Source organism: Corvus hawaiiensis, chromosome 2, assembly GCF_020740725.1.
Source record: "Corvus hawaiiensis isolate bCorHaw1 chromosome 2, bCorHaw1.pri.cur, whole genome shotgun sequence".
NCBI classification, from domain to species: domain Eukaryota; kingdom Metazoa; phylum Chordata; class Aves; order Passeriformes; family Corvidae; genus Corvus; species Corvus hawaiiensis.
In genome coordinates this window covers 19,480,632-19,503,095 of record NC_063214.1, presented here as the reverse complement: position 1 = coordinate 19,503,095, position 22,464 = coordinate 19,480,632, and the positions used below count along the sequence as shown (strand labels likewise).

The window sequence follows — 22,464 nt, the reverse complement described above, 5'->3', positions numbered from 1 at the left end:
TACCTAGAAGCTTATATAGATGTATACATATACCATAAAGACTAAAATAGATTTTAAAATATTAAAGGTATACAGAGCAAGCACTTATCTACTTCACTATTAATCTTTGTTATTTTGATAGAATCAAGTAAGAACGGAAGGAAACATTTTAACAGGAAAATAAAACTACCCATGACAAGGGCGTATATATGAGAACATAATCCACTTTTAGAACTAGCTGACTTATTAGCCAAACAAAGATAGGGACACATACACACTCTCAAAAAAAAGACTGTTTCTAGATTCTATGTCCTGAATTTTCAGATTTAAATATGTGAAGATGGGTATCTGATAGGAATTCATATGAAGTTTTCGCAGCTGCTGAGAAACACAAGCCTCACCAAGACTGACTTTCAGGTAAATCACAAAATTACCAGACACAGTATGTAAGCACAAACCCTTGCCAAACTGCATTCAAAAAAAAAAAAAAAAAAAAAAAAATTCCACATCAACTGTGAAAGTGGAAAAGAGGAACCTTTTCTAACTCAAGTAAGTGACTACTATGCATTAGTTCTCAACAAGACGGATCAGAAATTCACTGATATACAGAAATGTCTATATTTAATTTTCAAAATATTTTTCACTTGCTGTCCTTGCAGCTTTACTGCTCCTTACAGCATTTTGCAGTGAGTGGATTTATCCTGAACACTATTTCTCGAAAAAGGGAAGCAATAAATTCATTCTCTAGACTAAACGAAGGCACAAAGGCCTTAAATGACTTGTCCAAGGTTGGAGTGTTTAATTCAGTCTTATGCTTCAGCCACACTGTCCCTTTCTTTCCCTTTTGTTAATCAGTTGCTAGTATCACTTACTTTTGACGTAAACAGTACTTCCACTTGGCAAGACGACTACATTGGAGGCTGGACTGGCAGGTCTGGGGGACTTCACTGTTGCTACACTGCCACTTGGAACAGGGGTGGATGTTGGGGTTGAAGTGGTACTTGTGTAGGAATAGCAAACCACCACTGAAGAGGAGAAAAGACACCTTCCATATAACTGAAGTGCAGAATCCCATTATTCTATCACTATTTTTCAAATGAAATGGAAGCCAAAGGCTTATTGGGTCATTATCTGTGTATTTGCCTCTGCAATCCTGTTACTGTGGAATACTCCCCAATTTGAGCTAAGCATGGCCACGGAATTAATGGTCTTCAAAGACAACACAGAAATCTAACCTCCCATCCCCAAAAATCTCTACTGCCAATGTGAGATTTCTTTTTGTACTGATCTTTGTTTTACTTTATAATTTGTTATTTTAAATTTTAGCATTAATTCAATACATCAATCTTTTTGCTTTTCTGTAAATGACTAGGAACTGACAGAAAAGTGCTATTGCCTCTACTCAACAGTACACCAGTTGAAAAAACCAGTAGTGAAGAACTGATTGTGCTAATCAGCTTTTTTAAACTGCTTTTTTAAACTATTGCTTTTAAGTAACAGCACAATGATACAGTATTTATCACAAAACCAGGATAAAACAGCTTTTTTCAAGCAGTGTTACACATGCTCCACTTGTATGAAGCCTAATCCAAGCCTGCTCAGCCAAGCTAGTTGGAATGTGTACTACCATTATTTAAAAGCACAGGGGAAGCAGAAAGCAACCTTTTTACTTGTTATATAGTACATTTAATCGGAAGGAAAAAACCCAAAGCAGTATTTTCTTGACTTTCACCAAAACCTACTTGCATTCTTAAAATAAAATATTCTGAAACATCTTTCATCACTTACAGAACTTTACAAAATCTTAAGCCATTAGTCCAAGTTTTTAAAGTTTACAGAGCTGAATAAATTAGTCAGCGAATGTCATTTCCTGACAAACTGGATTGTTTTTATATTTCAGTTGCTAGAGTGTCAATAACACAAAGCAGTCAGATTAATGCTGCAGATACCACAAAGGGTTCTTTAAAATAAGGGGTGTTTTATATTTCTGTGAATAAGGTTTGTAAGAAAGATTTGGATTTTTTTTCATAGGTTCATAGAATGGTTTGGGTTGGAAGGAACTTTAAAGCTCACCCAGTTCCAGCCCCCTGCCATTAGCAGGGACATCTTCCACTAGACCAGGTTGCTCCAAACCCCATCCAACCTGGCCTCTAAAAAATATCTTTTATATTTAACACTTCAAATCTAAAACACCAATTTCCACTGTGACATTGTTTTTACATTCCCATAGATTGCAGCAGAATCCCATCCTTCTCTCACCTTCTTTGTTCCCAGTTTCTGCAGGAATTGGAAGAGATGCATTGTGCTGAACGGCTGCATTGGCAACAGCATTTGCAGTAACAGTAAAAGCTGTTTGTGGAACAAGTCGTGGCATCAGTGGCACCAGTCGACGGCCTTCTATGGACCACTCGGAAGAGCTGTTTGGTCCAGACATACTAAAGGGAAATGCACATTCTGTAAGTATTTTGACAAGTTTCCAAATATTCAGTATCTTACTCAAATACATTTTTTTTCCCATAGTGCAAGTCTAAAAGGCAGTTTAAGACACACTAGAGCACTAATACACAACTTCCTTCATTTCATGAAAGCCCTTGCATTTTTGTCACCTGATATAGAAAACCTCCCATTTTAAATTAAAGAGTTGATTCTTCTTTCGTTGTTCTGTTTTACAGAGCTGTTCAAGGGCCAGAGGTGCGTGAATACCATACTCAAACACCCCACATTAGGTAAGCTACTATTCAGGCAGAGTTGGTATACCAACTCTCTACTTCTGTAATATGAAAATGCCAATAAACCAAATAGATTTCATAAAAGACTATTGAAATGGATTATGTTACAGGGAAAAACTCTTAGCTTCTAAGGCAAATTTTGTTTCACCTGAACAGAAGCATTTCTGATGTTTATTTAAGTATTCCCAAACAAGGTCACAGAACATGAAATTATTTAAATACACCTTGAGCATCCTCCTAAACAGAAAGCTCTAATTAGCTCTTAATAGTACTTACATCCACACTAGAATGTTTCATAAAAACACTATTCTTATCTAGATGGGGAAGTATTTTTGACTGTTTTACGTGAGTCATTTATCAAATCAACAAAACCAAAATGGCAAATTATTTTTCAATGCTGTAATGTTCTTAAGCAAATCAACCCATTTAATGTATTAATATATTCTAAAAAAGTAACTTCTCACATGAAATATTTCAAGCAAGTTGCAGCAAGAGCTACTACAAAGTAGTTTGTAAAATGCTGAGTATCTGCTCTGTTGATAAATCTTGAAATGCTTCAGCATTCCTCATACATATGCATAGTGTATAAAAAGAGCTACATAAGCTGAGGTAAAAATACATTTTAAAAACAAAAAATAAAGGGCACAAAGGCTAGCAAAGTAGGCTTTACTAATGACTTAAGAGAATTATGTAAGTGAAATACTATATTACCAACCATCACTAAAAAGGAATCACCACAGGAAAACAAAGAAAAGAAATAAAGAAAAGCAGCACTTCAAAATTGCACCTTGTCTGGATTATAGTATTTCATTGAAGTGCAACGCCTCAGAACAAACTATTCGTGTTCTGCAAAATGCTAAGACCAGAAGTACTACTTAAAAGGAAAACTTGATTCAGGAAAAGAATCCTGATATGACAACTAAATGCTTTTCGTTATCCTCCCTCTCATTTCTTTAAAGGGGGGTAAGAAGTTGGTGGGTTGTGTTTGGTGAACAGCATACTTCTAAATCTTTAAAATCGAACATTAAAACTTAAATGTCCCTCTACAGCACTAAACCAGTATGCTGATTTTGACTAGTTTTGTATCAAACAATTGCTAACTCCAACTGTCCTGCTATTCGTATAATTTCCTTTTTTTCCTCCTCAGAACACCTAAGCTACAACAGTCAAACTTAAAAAAAATCAACAGTTGCAACACAGAAAAAGAAAAAAATACAGACATTTACAATGCAGCTCTGTTTAAAGACAGTCCTTAATAGTAAGACTATTAAGTAATCATGAAAGATACATAACCACTTGATCTATTGCTCCTCCACCTCTCAAAATCATGTAGTGCTTGTGAAAGCAAATGCAAGGAGGAACCACCCCAGCTAATGCCAGCACAGCAGCTGCATCGCAGAGTGGTGGACACTGATGTCATCAGCTTGCTGCAGCTTCTTCTACTCTGACCATTTTTTCCTTTCTGTGCTGATACATGTTTTCCACTAATCTGCCACCTCTTGCCCTCTCTTTGTCTTTCCTATGTAGTTTCCTCTTTCCACTTAATACAGCCTTTCCAAACAGATTAAAATAAAACTAAAAGCAAAACAAGCAAAAAAAAAAAAGCAAACACGTTCATCCTACTTAGCAGCTTCTCTATTTTCTCATTCTCTGTTTCTTCTGGTCTATCTTACAGAAAGGTCTCCATGCTAAAAAACTGCTTCTTACATTGTACTTGCACAGTGAACAGGATGGCCTTGGATCCAAAATGTACTACATAACTGTTTCTACATCCCTGTAGATCTGATACAGTAATTCCTTCATCCATACAGTGTTATAACTACTGGTTTTTTAAACCACCATCAATCTTCAAAATTCTAACATTCAGTTAAGGCATAATGGATTTCCCAAAGGGCACTTTTGGAAATCATGGACAAAATGACCTGGAACTTACTTGTGTGCAATTGTTGTTAGTCGTTCATCATTTACTGCTCTCCGAACTTCAGCACGATGTCGCTCTGTTGAAATACTATTAAAAAAACAATAAAGCAATATATTTTAATCAGAGGAAGACATGAACATTCATCTAAAAATTCCAGCTAAAATTAAACTTATGAGTAATCTAAGAGAAGAGAGGGAACAGGACTTCACATTTAAGAGATTGTCACTTAACTCCTGCTATCACAGTGACAGAGAATCAATTGTATTATTGCTCAAAAATATTACTCAAGAATGAAAAGAACATTACTGCTCATAGGGTGCCCTTGAAAAACAGCTAGAATCCAACCTCCTAATGAGAGCAATACACTTAAAGGATATGGCAGAAAAATTCACACAGGACATGCAGCATTCTTTCTTCAGGTACCTTGGGCTTAAAGACCTTGAACTTCTACCTTGACAAAACCACAAGCCAGTGTACATGCATGACCTGGCTGTAATCCTTCTAACACTCAGTATCCCATAAAGCACCAACAAACCAGTAAAACTTCTACCACAGAAGCATGCTTGTTTTTCTTATTAAAAACTCTAAGCAGAACAAGAATGAAACCTCTGAAACATGGAGAATTACTGCTCCAAATTCAGACTTACACTGTGATTCCGGTGAAAGAAAAAGCATGCAAAACCATAAAAGAAAACAGGACAGGTCTTAGTCTAAAAAGATCAGGGTTACCTAAGCACTTTAGAGAGTTCTCCAAGAAGATCTTTCTTCTCTTTCGTAAGGTCTCCCTGTGCACGCAAGGCACTGATGACACCTGCATAGGCCTCCAGTTCTGAAGAATTAGAGCAAATAATATTTCTATTTAATGCTCACAGCAAAGGGGAAAAAATCCCATGTTTTCCACATTACTGATAGTATTCTGTAAATTTTCAAAATCTTAAAGAGGAACATGTCTTTCAATTATTTAGTGCTTTTCTGAAAGAGATTGATGATTTAGAACTCTCCCAGCCAATTACTTTGCAGCATAAACCATTTCTATGAAACAATTGTCTCATCAGAGAGGATTATCTAGTTTATAAACCCAAATGAATGTGTCAAGCTCTCTCTGACCTGACAGTTCAGGCTAAAAGCTTGAAGAAACTGTTTGGAGAGTAGTTCAGAATTCTCTTAACATATAACATAATTAAGAGTTCTATAGAAAAGCTTAGCTTGGAAAAGAAATAAACCATCATTAGAACAACTGGGTTTTTTGTAATGCCTTTCCTTAATTAGCATGGAGAGCATCAGCTCTAGTTTGTTAAATATGATCATCGTAATCTTTTATGCCTATTTACTTGATACGGTACAACTGCTTGAATCTGAAAGAAATGAAACACAGAATTAAACCTGCCCAACACAAAAGAAACAATCCAGCTATTCTTAAACATAGAGCCATCACAAAGACTAACTCACAAAAATGCAACTCTGGTTTACCAGAAATGTCAAATTCCAAGTGACTGTGATGTCATGCCATCAGTGTTTTAAAAAATGGAACCATAAAAGGCTACTAATACTTTTGAATTTTGTCCTACTAAACAGGTTGAAGATACCTAATGCAAATAATGGAGCCTGCTAATTTGCCAAAGAATGACTTGCTATTGTCAGCTTCACACGGTTTAGGGAAACCAGAAACACAAATTTGTTTGATCCTTACATAGGTGCCTTTCATTTGACACCCCTATTTCAGCTGCCAACCCAAACAACCGCACAACAGATCCCAGTTAACCAAGACCAAGAATAAAAGGTGCAGGCCAAAGCCTAACATTACTGAAGTTTGCCGCAAAAGAAAAGACTGGCACTATTCTGAAAAGCTTTCAGTTTAGGATTCCAAAGAGCTAATTTAGAAATGAAATCAAGGAATTGTGCTGAAAAGAAATCCTGCTCTCCTGTCCCGATTAAACAGACAAAACAAAAAGCAGAGTCATTTTGGTTAACTATGCCGCCTGCACAGGGATGCTGAGTGACCTACAGAAGCATTTTCAGCTTCAGTTATAAAACATTCACTAATTAATGCAATGGTTATTACTAATATCAGCATTTATTTAGACAACCATGTTACAATATTTACGATACTAATTATTTGCCTCTGTTAACAACTTAAAAGTAATTCTCAGATGCAACCATATAATTACTTATCAAGGGCAAACTTTTTTTCCTTCTGCATGGTAAATAAAGATCCTCTACACCAGAGCTTTAAAAATGCACATTCTGGTCTTTTGGAAGCTAGTAAGGATTACAGATCAGCTGTAACTTCCTCACCCTTATGTCTGTGCAGCGATCATTAGTGGTGTGCTCTTTCCAACGCAAAACACATGAAATACCTAAAATGGGTTTGGGAAGTAAATATCATTATTGCTAGTGTTAGGTGCTACAATCATCACCTGGTTCAGTAATAAACCACGATCAGCACCAGGTCCTGCATACCTCGAGATGCATTTCAGCCTCACCTACATCCCTGCTTCACTCCTTACGGAGTATTCCCACTACTGCTGTACCATCAGCCAAATGAGATGTGGGGCTGTGAGCTGGAAAAGCAGGACCCTCTAAAGCAAATGGCTATTGCTGGATGTGAGTGTCATACAGCTATTGCCTCCACTGCCTGTGCTCCTTCACTCCCCAGTCCTGTGGTGTGCCTCCTCTCCGCTCAGGGAGGCACTGCCTCAGCCTTACCCTGCTGGCAGGGCCCCCTTGTGGGGACAGCTCATGCCAGCAAAACAAAAATGATTTTTTTTTTTCCTTCCTGTCAGCCTAGGTTATGTCATTGAAGGAGGTGTAGCTGCAATTCTGTTTGGCTCAGCTGCACCAGCAAGGTTCTGCCAGCACACCACCGTCAGCTCGGCTGCAAGTTTTTTTCCATGCTTCCAGCCAGCACAGCTACATAAATGAAATTTAGTAGCACAGATCTGGTCAAAAGCTTTTGGTATTCTGCACTGTCTCCTAGTTTTTGTACTTCTTGAGCCTTGCTTAAGACTTAGGGCTGTCACCTTAACAGATAGCACAGCTTGTTGCAATGTCGCATGCAACATCTGCATCACTGTTTCAACAGAACGCAAATCCCATATTCCCAAGAAATGAAAGAAAAAGGGCAAAGGGAGGGAAGATAAATTCTCAACTCTCAAAAAATAAAGTCAATGGCTTCACAATGTATGAGAACTTTGGCACAATTAAGAAATACAGCACACTGTCTCTTAGCATTCAAGCAAAATGAGAACAAGAAAAGCTGTCACTTGACAGTCATGGGAAGTTAGAGGGAGCCTCAACTTTCTTCCGGACATCATCTCCTAGATTATGGTCTTAAGAAGAAAGTCTGAAAAATCTAAGGCTTTTTTTTTTCCCCTTCTAGTATTATGCATCATTTAACTGGCAAAACCCCAAACCCTTAATTACATAAATTCAGCCCTAAGAACTCAAAACCAACTATGTCGGATCAGATCAAAGATCTAACAAAGGATTCTCTCTCCTGCAGTAGCCAAAAACAGATGTGTGAGGAAAGAGCAAATGCTTTTACTACTTTCCAAAACACAGAAGCATCTCTCCTCATACACTTAGATCTACAAGGACAGAGCACAAAAATATCTCCCAGTGTCTATCTCTTGAGCAGAGGCCTCAAATACTGAGCTACATTTGAAACAATTAAAAAGGCTCCTGTGCTTATGGCAGCTGAGCAAGGGCACTGTTTTCCCACTTCCCTGACAACCTGTGTAACTGCAAATCACAAACAACATCTTTTTAAATCCTGTTTTATGTCTTCACAATAGTAACTTTAATACTTGAATTCAGCCCTAGAGTGCCAGTTAAACCAGGATTCCTCTATATTTTTTTGAGGTACAAAAAGGTTTCTAATACAGAATTGAGGAAAAAACCCAACCAAGAAACACAACAAAACAAAAAGCAACCCCAAAGGCTCTCCTTTCACAGAAAATCCTGTTGCATGTTAATAGTGACAAAAAAAAAACCAGCCCTGCAGCATTGCAGCTAGGACATCCAAGAGAGATTCAACCAAACTAAACCAATTCTTCTCTACTTGTTTTGCTAGGGCTGAGAGTGTCTGCCAAACACAATTTTAAGCCAGGGCTGTCAAACCAATGACACATGGAAAATGCAGGAAATCACTTGCAAGCTGCCTGTAGACCTATTAAAATATTTAATGTAAGCAGCATGAAGGCAAATCTTAAAAGGGCAAAATACAGACCCACAAACTGTATCTTACTGTACCCAGTTTGCGAAGGATCCTCTTGCACTCATCCCTACTGAGGTCCAGAAGAGTTGGCCACACCACAGGCATCCTTCCCTTGTGTCTGTGCTCCCACAGAGCTCAGCCTCGCTGGAAAAGAAATATAAACGCTCAAGCCCATGATTTACTGATTTCCCAAGCCGATTAATGTAAACTCCTCTCAGCCTGCTCACAACTCCACCGACACATTCGCTCCCATCCTTTGTAGTGGCATGAAGGAATTCGGCAGTTTCACAAGGGCATGGACTTCCTATACTCTCTCGCTCAAATGCATCGCCCAAGCCTGTTTGCGGAGTTTCCTATCTCTTTCTCAAGCATTTTTTCTAACGCTGAAACGCTCCCCGAATTAATGTTCAAGTCTCCTCCCTCTCTTTAAGCACAGAGTACCTATTAAAAGAACTCTTCCAGTGAACCGCACGCTCCCCCTTTCCCCCGAGGAATGTATTTTGCTCCAGCCTACATTATATGACAGGATGGCAAAAAACATCCTGTGTGAAAATTTGCTCTCCACGTACCAACACCAGCCCCCTCCCCGCAAAAAATAAGCCAAACACGGGAACACTTCCCTGCCGGATCCCAACGCAGCGAGATTCCGGGGATGGCGGGGAGAGAGGGCGCATCTCCCCGATGAGACGAGGATAATAAAGGAAAAAGAGCAGCCGGCGGGGAGCTGGGCAAGCGGGGTTTGGGCCGGGCAGGGAACGGCACGACGGGGGGGTGGGGAGGGGTGGGCACCGGGAACAAAAGCCCTGGCGCCGTCGCAGCTCCCAGCGGGGGGCTGGGGGGGGGGGGGCTGGGGAGGGGGGGGGGTGGGGGGGTCTCCTACAAGGACGCCCGAAAGCAGCCGCCACCCGGGCACTCCCCGTCCGCCCTTCCCCGGCCCTGGGCGCGGGGGACCGGCCGGAGCCAGCGGCGCTGAGTCCACGCTGGGATCGGGGAAAGACAGGGAGGGAGGGAGCGGGCCGCGGCTGACGCTGCTTTCTCGCATCGGGCGGAGCGGCAGCGGCGGCGGGCGGGGGCCAGGGCTCTGCCCTGGGCCCGTGAGGGGGCGGCGGGTGCCCACCGTCCGGGGAAGCGGAGCTGCCCCTCTCCCCGAGGCGGACCGCCGCGGGTAGGGCGAGGAGCGGGACCCACCTGCCCGACCGTGCCCAGCACATCGAAGGCTCCACAGCGGCCGCACCACCCCCCCCGTTGACTGGTGCCGCGCTCGGGTTTGTTTAGTGGCGGCGGCGACGGCGTTTACTCGGGCCAAGATGGCGGGTGAGCGCGCTACGCATGCGCGGGCGCCGCGAGGCACGCTAGGAATTGTAGTGTCTGCCGCCGCTCGAGCATGAGGAGATGGAAGAAGCGGGTGCCAAGATGGCGCTCGAGTGAGCACTGCGTATGCGCGACGACACGGAGCATGCTGGGAGTGATAGTTCTCTCCGTGTTTCTCGACGCGTGGGAAGTGGCGCCCACCGTCCCGCCATGGCTCGGCGGGCGGGTACGGGTAGGCGGAGGGGACAAAACACGGTGCGCGTTCTCTGCCCGGGCTGGGGCGCGCTGTGCGGTTCGAACGCAGTCGCGTACCCCCGAACTCTAGGAATTAACAGCTGGCCACCGCTCCTGGAACGAAATCTGGCAGGAGAGAACATCACCCCGACGCCATTTGGCCGTTTGCACCTTTCTAACTTAAAACGGACGCCGGTGGCACGCGGGGCTGTAGCGAACCGCGTGTAGGGAACAATAAGGGTTCCCTAAATAAATTCTGCACCTACAGCCCCCTCGTAGCTGCTCCGGGGTGTCTCTGCTCCCCGAGTACAGCAACCACCTGCATCTCATTGAAAGGAATAAGAAGGAGGTGTCTTTACAAACAAACTATGGGCCTGCTGGTAGATAAAGCCGGATACCGAGAGGTGAAAGAAGCAGTGGGAGGAACCAGAATTTCCACAGGAATTCCACTAAATTGACACAGACTGTTACTCACTCAACATGGTGCTAATCCCTGGATTTAGAGAAAAAGAACAGACACAAAGAAAAGTATTGGGGGCGGGGAGGGGTACACATTAGAAAGAGGGTTTGTATTAAGCGATTCGGGAAGTCTGTACCTCTCAAGTATCTCAGCCAGTGGGGAAAGAGAGAGGGAAATGCGGCCGGGAAATTAGGATAGAAAGGCGGCTGTGTCCTCTAACAATTTAAGAGACCCCAGGGGAATGCCCCATGGCCTCTCCCTTTATTCGAATTAAGTAACAGGACTTCTCTGTCTCCTTTTTGGACATAAACCTCTGGTGTTTGTGAATTAATTTTCCTGACACCAACACCGTGAGTGCCAGTGTTAGAGTCCTGGGCCTGGCTGCCGTTTTGAATATTATAGTGATTATATCTTGTTTTCCTGAAGATTTCCATGAAAAGCAGTAAATGTTATCTGTTTGAAAGTCCTCAGATCAAATTAGAAATAGAAGATAAAATGTCTCTGGGGTGCAGCTGAAAAGCAATGCATCCAGTTGCGGCTGCATGTTGCAGCAAGAAAGTATAAAAGAATCCAATGCATAAAACTACCTGCAAGGAAATTGCTGGAAAATCACACCCAAACCCCTCCGGGATGAGGCTTGCTCCCGGCTCTCTATCTCACAGGGCTCCATTTTTGCTGCAGCACTTGTTTAGCATGCTTCCCGTCTTGGATGCATTCTGGACACGGGCGCCTGGGGCCAGGCAGTTTCATGAAGAGTAACGAAGGGCTCCTCCTCGTTCTGCCCTCTCCCAGAAAATCGTGTGCTACAGTTTGCTTTCAGAATGCCAGAAACAGCTGGACCTTTCCCGAGGAGGATGGATGGTGTGCACTGAATCGCAACACCTATTTCCAGCAGATCCGCAAGGGCTGTTTTTTCCACCTCCTTATAGATAGAAATGTTTCTTCCCTGTGATCACAGATGAATTTTTTCTCACTTGCAGTTTCCTATTATTCTTCACAGTGGTATAAATGTCAAGTACTTAAAAACAACTATGCTGAGCAGCACAAGACAGCTAGAATTTTTTTTTTTCTCCTTTTAATGCCTTCCTAAACAAGAATGAGCTGAAGGCAAGTAGCATCATCTTTGCATACTATTGCCTAATAAATGTCCTAAGATGTGCACAAATGGGAAGATGCAGGTTTGCGCCAGAAGTTGAAGTTTTCCTTGCCAGGTTACAGACTCCACTGGAAAGGAAATCACAAATTCCAAAAATCACAGAATCCCAGACTGGTTTGGGCTGGAAAGGACCTTAAAGCTCATCCAGTTCCAAACCCCTACCATGGACAGTAACACATTCCCCTAGACCAGGTAGCTCAAAATGTGTCCTTTAGTCAAACTACTCTGGTCAATAGGAACAGGCAAGGACAGCCTTGCCACTTAACACAATATAACCTTTTAGAGGTTTATTAATCAGTTGTAACAGAGTATCAGTTTTATTGCACCCAAGATGTTTAACAGCCAGCCCCTGTATTTGTAGAATAAATTATTCCATGAGCAGAAACTACAAAACCAGCCTCTTAAAAGAAAACGTATCTAACTAAGATCTGGATTTTAGCTGCATGTTATGTTTCAGTTTGTGTGTTTATGAAAGTGCTCTGTTCTGAGTGAAATCAGTGCTGACGATGCAGCTCAGAGAGAGCAGAAATACTTTTTTCAGACCTGCTTAGTAGCTATAATTCATTAAACGTAATTAGATCTATTTCATATTTATTTTTAGCTCTCTAATTTTTTTTCCAGCACAGATGAAAGTAGCCAACAGAATCAAAAGTTACTGTGGGTAAGGTGGACAGACATACACTGACACTCATATATGTTCATATGCATGTATTCAAGAAAATCGTATTTGCTTCATTTCCTTTGGCACACAGAACAGAAAAGTGATGTAAAAAATGAGTCAGTTATGTATGTATGAAGTGTCTGAAGCTGTGATTGCTGCATTTCTTCAGATGTCCTAAGATGATTTCCAAGAATATTTATTTTTATTAAGGATGAAGACCCAGACTTGGAGATGTATGAGAGGTTCAGAAAGTCCAAAAGCCAAATTTTCCTTGTAGTCAAAGCCATGATGTTACCATTTACTTCAGACTAGCCTACAATCAATTCTCCATTACCCAGAAAAACAGGAGGGCTGGGATAGTATGGACAAAGTAAAAAAATGCTCAAAGCACATAAATAATGAGTCCTGAAAAGCATAAAAAGGCCAGAGCCTTGCAGCGGTTGATCAGCTTCGATCAATAACCAAGGTTGTCCTAGCAGATGCACGAGAATTACCCCCAAGCCCAGCAGGGTCTGGTCAGGAGGGTCTTCTTGAGTCAAATCCCACATCAAATAAAAATCACTACACTGCTCTCTTAACCAGTCCAAGAACAGCACAGGTCTTTCTGTAAACCTGACGAAGGGTTATCTGGATTCAGAATGACTACACACAGCTGGCTCAGATCGCCTAGCCTAATCCAGGAGACTGAGACTTGACAGCATTTTTTTCTGCCTGAAGACCAAAATATCAAGTGTTCCAGCTATAGACGAAAAAAATTAGAAGAAAAAAAGACAATTAGGCTTACTCAATACATACTTCATTAATACAGAAACATAGCTAAATGTCCCACATTCTCTCACTAAACTCATATAAAATAAATGAAGTCACTGTAGGTAAAGTAAGAAAATGGAGTGTGAAAATGCCAGCATTTTTTGTAGCCTTAGGTGCCTCAGAGATACTAATAATTTTCTCAGTTCTCATTACCTACATCCTCTCTCTCTGAGTCATCATTTAAGGAGGCCCAAAATTAGAGCACTTTCTGAGTGTCCATAAAGTAAAACAAAAGGCAAACTCATTGACAGCAGCATTTCATCATCTTTCCTAAGGAAGCAAAGCTCAACAGTGTAAAAAACCCACAAGTGAAATTAATTTGTTTTGTCGGTCAAGGGGAGCTAAGAACTCAAATCATCAAATCTGGTGGTGACCTGATGAGCAACACTGTGCAAGTTGTTGGGACCTCTCTTGTGCCTTCATTTCCCACTTTTATAATACATTTTACAAACTAACAACAGACAATGATACATAAAAGCTAGGCATTATTTGTAGGGTGGTGAGGCCCTGGCAGAGGCTGCCCAGAGAAGCTGTGGCTGCCCCATGACTGGAAGTGTTCAAGGCCAGGTTGGATGGGGCTTGGAGCAAGCTGGTCTAGTGGAAGGTGTCCCTGCCTATGGCAGGGGCCTGGAACCAGACGATCTTTTAGGCCCCTTCCAACCAAAACCACCCTGGGATTCCATGATTAATTTTCTAAAAGCATACTGCTGAGTAGTCTTTTTCAGAATTTGCTCAATTATATGCATTTAAACAAAATCTGTTTCTCCTTCCAGAAAGGGAAATAAATGACCATCAATCGCTACTACTTTCTGTTATGTTCTCTACAACCCAACAATTTCATATACCCTATTGGCTTAAGTAATATGAATCTCATCAATAACACACAGTGGTCTAATTAACCACATTTTCTGATGGCCCGAGGAAGAGCTGTGATTTTCCCAGGGCAGTGATTTGTATGCAGCCTGAGTAACCAGGACAAAGCTGTGCTTCTCAGCTCTTGGGAGCTCATAGGAAATGAATGGAGCAGCCTCGCTGTAGTTCTTGATGGGTTATTAACTGCATCTCCCCTCACATCGCTAGACCCTGATTGATACAGGTTCTGCAATGATCCTTTTTCTTCAGAACAGCCTTTCATGAGTAAAGAGAGGTGCTTCAGCTTGGTACTATATGGGAACCAGGCACAGCTACTGCAGCTGCTGCTTCTATGAGGTAAATGGTGAATTTCCAGCTTCCAAGAGACTTACGCTGGTAATTTTAAAAGTATAATTGGAAAATCAAGGGAAAAAATGTATTTGTTTCAGTCTGCCAGAAATTGAGAAAGAAGTAAGAAATCCACTGTGCTTTTGATACTAAGAGGAATGCAACACTGTAGATAATTTCAAATTTTAGGGAATTTAGGATAGTTTAAAGTATCTTCCATGTCTTGCCTAAGAGAGAAATATCTTAGATTTTAACAGAAGTTAAATTATTTCTTGGCCTTTTTTTTGTTTCCAATGGAGTTTCCCCTTCTCCTAATAGGTTATTCAGTGACTCAATACATTTTCCTGACATAAGCATCTCTATTTTAATGTCATTCTTCTGCCCTCAGACCACTACTAAAAACTCTCTTCCTCCTCAAACACTTTCCCATCACATTTTTCCTCCTGGCTAAGAGAAAAGCAGAAGCCTTAACAAACGTCTAGGTGCTGGCAGCTTGCAGAGAAGCTTTTTATACACAGCCTTGTCAGACAGATTGTCACCTAGGACTATTTGTATTTAAATTCACAAAGATATTTCAATTACTTTCACTAAAGATAGCTTTGTGTTGCCAGTCAATAGCTATTTCCCCCCTCCCCCATTGTAAGTAATACATATTCTATTCAACAAATGCTTTTGTTTTACAAATCCTAACAGCTTCTGAGCTGAAAGTATCTAAATTCAGCAAGCATTAAAAATTCATCAGAATGCCACTGTGTATCGAGATGAGCATCTATTTAAACACTTTGCTACACTTGAGGCAAAACCCTGACTATATAACCTCAGATAATGAAAAAAATCACTTGTGTCATTCTGTGGCATATCAAAGAAGGAATTAAAGCTGGTACCTTCTGCAATCTTGGGAGGTAGATGCAAATCTCCATCCTCTTTGTGGCTTGCTGTATTGGCAAAGAACATATAAACTTGCTGGGAAGAAAGCAAAGCCACTTCTCAGAATAGGAAGCCACTTCTCAGATTAGGAAGCTAAGGAATAAGGCGAAGTATTGAAGTTATTGCTCCACTGAGCCACTTGAGTCCTTATCTATGGCCATATATGTGTTATACAAACGCTGGGTATCTCTAACAAGCTTCTGCCATTCAAAGAACATATCCCAGGTCGCCAATTAGCAGAATTAAGTCACACTGGGACCCAATTTGCATTGTACTTTAGGGAAGCTTGCATTTTCTCTTTCAAGTTGCACTTTTAACCAATCAACAGACTGTCTCTTGCTTTAAAGTTCAAATCAACTCACCAACAAATTAATTGCTCCTGATTTTGACTTACTATTTTTACAAGGCTGGGTATGCTATAAATGCTGAGGAAGGAAGTGAATATTAAAGATTATATAATCCTAATGTAAGAATTAGAAATTATATCAATCCTGGAACACCTTGCAAATGGAAGTTTAAACTTACAGTATTGTTGTAGGGTGACAACAGCAATGGAAAAGAAATGCAAGCTGGTGCTGCATTTGCAAACCAGAAACTAGCATTATTGTCACTGCAATTTTCAGTTAAACTTTGGGCAAAGTTCACGTGTTTTAAGAGGTTGATGTTAACACTGGGGATTAGCAAGGCTTGTGCAGACAAATAAAGACAACCCTGAGCTGGGGCAAGCAAATAGGGAAAAGAGATGACTCAGACACTCACTCCTGACTCCTTCATGGTGGCGTAATTTCGTACCTGCAGCACAGCACGGAGTGGGGAGGCTGTGATCTTGGGCTGGCTGGAGCTTCAGAAACTGCAGCAGCTCAGGTGGAAGCCTGAACTAAGTGCAGCTGCTTGGAATTCAGATGGCTGCTTCCCTCTGCAGCAGGGAAGTAGCTGTAGCCCAGAATACACAGCTGAGTAAAAAGAGTAAGAAGTAGAGCAGATAAGAATACAGACAACCTGTGCACAAAACCATGGTTTTTGGGCAGATCCTCACATCAAAGTCCAGTGCTGCAAAGACAATGGCCCTCTGGGTTTCCTCATAAAGAATATCTGATAGAACACCTATGAAAATCAACATTCTTTGAATCAGAACCATAAAAAGAAAAAAGATCCCAGTGAAACAGGGAAAATGCAATGGGAATTGGGTCTGATAACCTTTTAATATCATCACAGACATTGTTAATTTTTATTTGCAAAAAGCTAACCTCAAGGGAGGAGCTGGGATGCTGCATTACTGTAACTTAGGTGGGGGTTAAGTTGTGTTTTGGCCACTAGTATTGCTTACTCAGCCTGCATTCACCTGTCCCCAGAGGTCTGACACACACTGTATGCAAGACTTGGTTACTCCCCACCTTTGCCTCCCAGTTCTCCAGAACAGCAGGTAAATGCTGGACAATATTTATTACAGTTACCTGTGAATAGATACTTCTGGATACAAATCTACAAAACTAGCTCTGTGGGATTAGCCTGATGCCCACTTAGGTCTTACACTCAGGTTATTCCAACAACAGGGCTGTAAGGCTTGCAAGAGAAATGTAGTAGTAAAAAGAATCATGGAAGCATTTCAGACTTTAAATATTCTCTTGCAAATAAATTTTTCAATAGCAGGAAACCTGCAGGAGTAGACCATCACACTTCAACAGTACTCTCAGAAAATTAAGGCATACCAACTTTCACCTTTGGGAAAGAGACATACAGTCCATTTCCAGAAGCACACAGAAAAGGTTATTTTATACCCACTATTATGTGAAAGAAAATCCTGTATTTAAGACACAGCTAACCTCTGAAGACACAACAAAGAAAAAAAGCGACTAAAAAAAAATACACGTGAACACACAAAATTCCTTTAAGAATAATTTATCAGAATACAGATTATATGTTCAACACTAATACAGTATATAATCCCTGTTCAATGTTCAATAGACATACTTGGAAACATACTGTGAATAGGACTTAAATAATCAAGAAGATTGTTTAAAACACAAAATCACCAGCATACAAATTATATATGTACACTTCAGAGGCTACTGTGCAGGAAAAATGGTTTCAGGGATTTCTGCACTCTACAAGAGAAAATAATTTTTGAAATTTCCAACTAAGTAGTAATGTAAACTAATTTTTAAATAAAGTGCTTCTAGTATTACTACTGGGTTTTGAAAACTATTGAGTCCATTTTCTTCCCATTACATAGAAAGCACTTAAGAATTAGTCTTCATATAAAAATCACCATCCAGCAGACCTCAGTAAGACCACTTTATAAACAAATCCTTGCCTTCATTTCATTAGGAAAGCTCCTATGCAAATATACACACATCTGGAAGGTAACAGCCATAACATACTTGTATAGTGCTTCAAATGACACAATCAATATCAACTGAGACTTTGGTCAGAAGTGGCAGCTCAGAAATATGTGCAATGGCTAATTTCATTTTAATACTGCCATGATAACATTCTGGTCTGGCTTGCTCAGAGCCCCAAAAAGGAGTTTAGAATGCAAGTACTTTTGTTTGGTGAAGCAATTGGGAGGAGAAAAGGTCTTTCAATATTGCGCAGAAGATACCATTTTCTTATTAGTTATGTGAGAAGTAATTTTTTCCTACTGAAATAGATTTTACATGTTTTAGAATTCACTCTAACATTATGCAACCGTGCTCCTATACTATTACTACAATTGAAAATGATCCTGCTCTCTTTTTTGTGTTCCCTTGTATCAGCATGAACATTTATGCAACCTGCACCGCAGATCAGACGGCAGCTACCTGGACTAAATCTAACCTAAATTAGCTTATTTTTAAAAAGATTACTTATCTGATCAACTAATTTAAACAGTTCACTGTCCATGAATGCTTGTGACCGCCCAGTAAAGTCAAACCAGTGGGGTGCAGCCACAGTGATCTTGAGCATTAGCTTAAATGATTACTCAAAACTACTTCAGCTGCATATCTAAGTTAGAATTCAGGAAAACGATTAACACCAAATAAACTGATGTTATTATAATTGGTCAAGAGCACTTGATGACAAGACTTCCTCATGTAAAAGCTTTAATCCTGCTCATATTAAACAAAGAAAGCTTAAAATATTTGAAGCTCAGAAGGAATCAAATGAGTAGGGGTTTTTTTGTTATTTTTCCTTTATGCACTCTTTTGAAAACACACTTTTGACTGTTTTGTGTCTTCGGATTATCCTTCCTAAAGCCCAACACATCTCCAGGACAGGAGGACGTTTATGTGAAGATATGTAAAGGATGTATCACAGCTGAATTCTTAAAACTACAGCAGTATTACGCCTAAAATAATCATCACTTGCCATCAGCATTTATAATTTCACAGCAGCTCTGCCTACTTTTAAACAGGAAATATTTGGTGAGGGAGCCCTTACCTACTTCCTACCATCCAGTTTTCTGTATACTGGTTTTTTTCTAAGCTTTTTTTTATTTTTACCTAATCATGACTTCAGACCAGGTACAACCTCTATCTAATTATTCCATTACTTAAAAGCTTGTGGCTTTTACCATTATCTCTTCAACTACCTGAAAGGAGGTTTTAGCCAGGTGGGGACTGGCCTCTTCTGCCAGGCAAACCAGCGACAGGATGAGAAGACATGGTCTTAAGCTGTGCCAGGGAAGGTTGAGGTTAGACATCAGGAGGAATTTTTTTCACAGAAAGGGTGATTAGATATTGGAAAGGCTTGCCCAGGCAGGTCGTAGAGTCACTGTCCCTGGGGATGTTTAAGGAAAGCCTGGATGTGCTCTGGTCTACTTGACAAGGTTATGAACGGTCATAGGCTGGACTCGATGATCGCAGAGGTCTTTTCCAACCTAACTGATTCGTGATTCTGTGTGTGATTATCCATCAGGCTGCAGAGTAATGACATCCTCCTAGAGCCAAACAAAAGAAAATAAGACAAGAGAACAATGTTATGGCCTTGATGTCCACCCTATGCCTGGTTTTAAAGCAGACACAGTGTAGCACATGTACAGATGGGGAGCAGCCCCAGCAGAAGGCATGCCAGCCCCGCCCTGCTCCACTCACCCACCCCTCTGAGAGTCTCCTCAGGGAGGAAACTAAGTGAAACTTAGCCACAAATGATCAGAACTGTAACAATGAGGCTGGCCGGCTGGAGACCTGTGGGTGGTGACCAGAAGCTGTAAGCAAAGAGAGGGAAACCAGTCGTGGAGTTTATGGGGGAACTGGAGGTCCTGTGGTTGGAAACTGGAGGTTAGATGAGAAAATTACGTAGGGCTCCAAATACATGAATGAAAAAAAAGGGATAATGTGGCAGGAGAGAGCAGGAAGACCGGACTGACATGAATAAGTTGGAGCGGAGATGAAAGAGCTGGGGAGGTTAAAAAAGTGCTTGTCTGTTATGACGTCAAAAAAATGTTATGATCTCCCTCGTACACTGTGTTTTGGAGTGGCCACGGTGTAACACACGTATGGCGTCACACACGAGCACACGGCATCACATGTACGGCGCAACGCGCGCAAATGCACATGCCGTAACAAACACACGGCGTAACACAGAGACACCCCCGGGGTAACACACGCACGGTGTAATGACCACACGCGGTGTAACACACACAGTAGAACACGCACACGGGGTAGCACACAAACACACCCCGATCCCCCGCGCATGCGCTCCCCCGTCTTGTCCGCTCCCCGCGCGCACGCGCAGGGACATGCCGTGCCCGCGGCGGGCGCGCGCGGTGCAGTGTGGGAAGGAGGCGGCCCCGGCCCGGCGGAGCGCGGCGCTGAATCCTCCCGGCCGCTCACAGCACTGTGGAGCCGCTTCTCGCCCTCCCTCCCCTCCGGCCGCCGCCACCACCACCACCGCCGCCGCCGCCGCCTCCTCCTCCTCCTTCTCCTCCACCCCACACACGCACCCTCCCCCCCCCCCCCCCCTCCCTCCCGCCGGCCCGCGGATTTAAAGGGGCCGGCCGGGGGAACCATGCCGAACTTCTGCGCGGCGCCCAACTGCACCCGCAAGAGCACCCAGTCCGACCTGGCCTTCTTCCGCTTTCCCCGGGACCCGGCCAGGTGAGACCACCTCGGGAGGCACAGGCTGGGGGAGGAGCGCCCGGCTCTCCCCCTCAGGCCCCGCCGGCCCACAGCGCTGCCTGCCTGAGACACCACGCCGGGGAGGCGGCTCCCTCCCTCCTACTCGCTCTACTTCCCCCGCACCTCTCTCTCCGCGCCTCCTTACCCGCAGGGCCGGCGGGCGCTCGGAGCTCCGGTGGTGCCTGCGGAGGCCGCGCTCGCTGTGGCGCCGGCGGGGCGGGGCCGCGGGACCCTCCGGGCTGTGGCGGGCGGGCGGCTGCGCCTGCGCCGGGACGGCCGCGGCTGCGGCTGCCGCCCCTCGGGGGAGTGGTGGGGATGGGAGCGGTGTCGCTTCGGGACGTGGCGGGGAGGGGGTGCCTGGCCGAGAGGGGACTAGGGGCTGCCTGACTGTGGGCAGGGTGGGGTGGTAGTTGTGTGTGAGGCGGTGCAATGGGATGTATGGCTGTGAGAGGTGTGGGGCAGCTGGAGGGGTGCCGGAGCCATGGGCTGAGGTGGGGGAGCTCTACACTGTGGGGAGCCCGCGCAGGTTCTGCACTGGCTCAAGCAGTGAAGGTCTATCAGTCCTGCTCTGTATTAGGCGATGTGGTGCTGAACGATGAGGTGTGTGCGTGGCAAATGCGACACAGGAGCTGTCACAGGATTGCTGGGATGGTGGCAAAGCATCGTGAGCAATAGCAGAAGTGATGGGAGAAAGGGGTGAAATGGGTGGAAAGCGGGGCTGGTGTACTGGTAGAGCAAAAAGTATGTGAGTGAGAGACAGTGAAAAATAAATCATGTACTTAGACACAGAAACTCCCATGTAAAAGGTCACCCTTAAATCGAGATAACACTCTTAAAATCACTTGATTTAACATGATGCCCACAATTTTGAAAGGTGCATAGGCATAGAGCAATATCAGTTATCTCTCTTCTAAGAGTAGGTAGTTAAGGCTGAATTTTTTTATGATTTATACATGATATTTGTTTGCTTCCTTCCTTGAAGCTGCTTGGCCTGATCTTTGGAAAAATCAAAACCCCATGGGAATTATGCATATGCAGTATTTTCTAAGGAAATAGACCCTCCAAGCGATTTCAAGTGAAGATACGAAAAACTTCTATAGGTAGTAGCTGCTCTCTAAAGCTGTGATTTCAGATATGTTACGAAGTTCTCTTGGATGAATGCAATGCTTTGCCATAAAACTTGGCTATCCAGACCTCTTCGTGATGCCTAGTACATGCAAGGTATTGTAGTACAATCCATATTCCATATGCTTTTTCTTTTAATAAGAACTGAAATCAAAGTGGTTGGGTACCTATTCTTTCATTTGTATGATTTGCTCCTGCTGTTGTCTCTTTCTACCTTCTGTCCTGTGAGACCCTCAGGAACTCACACAAAGGAATGTCTGCTGTTTGTGTGGAATTGAAGAAATTCGCTGCTGTCTCAGCTTCAGTCTCAATTTGTAAAGAGGTCCATGCTGTAAAATGTGAGTCACATCAAGCTGTGCAGAATTGGTTAATAGGTGACAGTTTATTGTATGAAGAAAATACCCTCTAGAGTTTATAATTTTTCTATGGAAAGACATTTTGAATGAGTGTTTTCCATGGTAGCAGTGCGGAGATATAGTTAAATGTGTGCAATTAAATGATTACATATTAAAGATTTACTTTTTTGAAACTGTATTTTATAAACTCTAGGATGGTTTAGGTTGGAAGGAACCTTAAAGCTCATCTCGTTCCAAGCCACAGGCAGGTACACCTTCCATTAGACCGCCTTGCTCCCAG

At 42.6% G+C, this 22,464-nt stretch overlaps 2 protein-coding genes and 1 long non-coding RNA gene across 17 annotated transcripts in view; 1 reads left to right on the top strand and 2 right to left on the bottom strand.

The window, feature by feature from the left end:
- Positions 1-10,140, bottom strand: part of EMSY (EMSY transcriptional repressor, BRCA2 interacting) — a 45,585-nt gene extending 35,445 nt beyond the window's left edge. For 6 of the 11 annotated variants that reach the window (XM_048293645.1, XM_048293647.1, XM_048293646.1 and 3 more), the window contains exons 1-6: positions 10,034-10,139; positions 8,881-8,989; positions 5,359-5,458; positions 4,642-4,716; positions 2,239-2,414; positions 852-1,004 (exon numbers count right to left, since the gene is read on the bottom strand). In XM_048293645.1, coding sequence (XP_048149602.1) covers positions 852-1,004; positions 2,239-2,414; positions 4,642-4,716; positions 5,359-5,458; positions 8,881-8,950 — 574 coding nt within the window. In that variant the 5' untranslated portion in view covers positions 8,951-8,989; positions 10,034-10,139. Of the gene's footprint in view, positions 1-851; positions 1,005-2,238; positions 2,415-4,641; positions 4,717-5,358; positions 5,459-8,880; positions 8,990-10,033 lie in introns of all 11 variants that reach the window. The other 5 variants (XM_048293653.1, XM_048293655.1, XM_048293651.1 and 2 more) reach the window with 3 other exon arrangements.
- A 2,559-nt stretch (positions 10,141-12,699) lies between these two features.
- LOC125321336 lies at positions 12,700-20,953 on the bottom strand. Of its 2 annotated transcripts, XR_007201514.1 has the most exons (4): positions 20,849-20,953; positions 16,397-19,523; positions 15,562-15,697; positions 12,700-13,406 (listed from the first exon to the last, which is right to left on the bottom strand). It is a non-coding gene; the product is annotated as an uncharacterized LOC125321336 (long non-coding RNA). The 2 variants fall into 2 exon arrangements; XR_007201515.1 differs by lacking the exon at positions 15,562-15,697.
- Positions 20,549-22,464, top strand: part of THAP12 (THAP domain containing 12) — a 20,872-nt gene continuing 18,956 nt past the window's right edge. The window contains exons 1-3 of one of the 4 annotated variants that reach the window (XM_048294032.1): positions 20,623-20,682; positions 21,686-21,924; positions 22,066-22,166. Coding sequence is in view for 1 of the 4 variants with exons in the window: in XM_048294031.1 (XP_048149988.1) it covers positions 20,594-20,682 (89 nt within the window). In the remaining 3 variants the exon portion in view is untranslated. The other 3 variants (XM_048294033.1, XM_048294031.1, XM_048294034.1) reach the window with 3 other exon arrangements.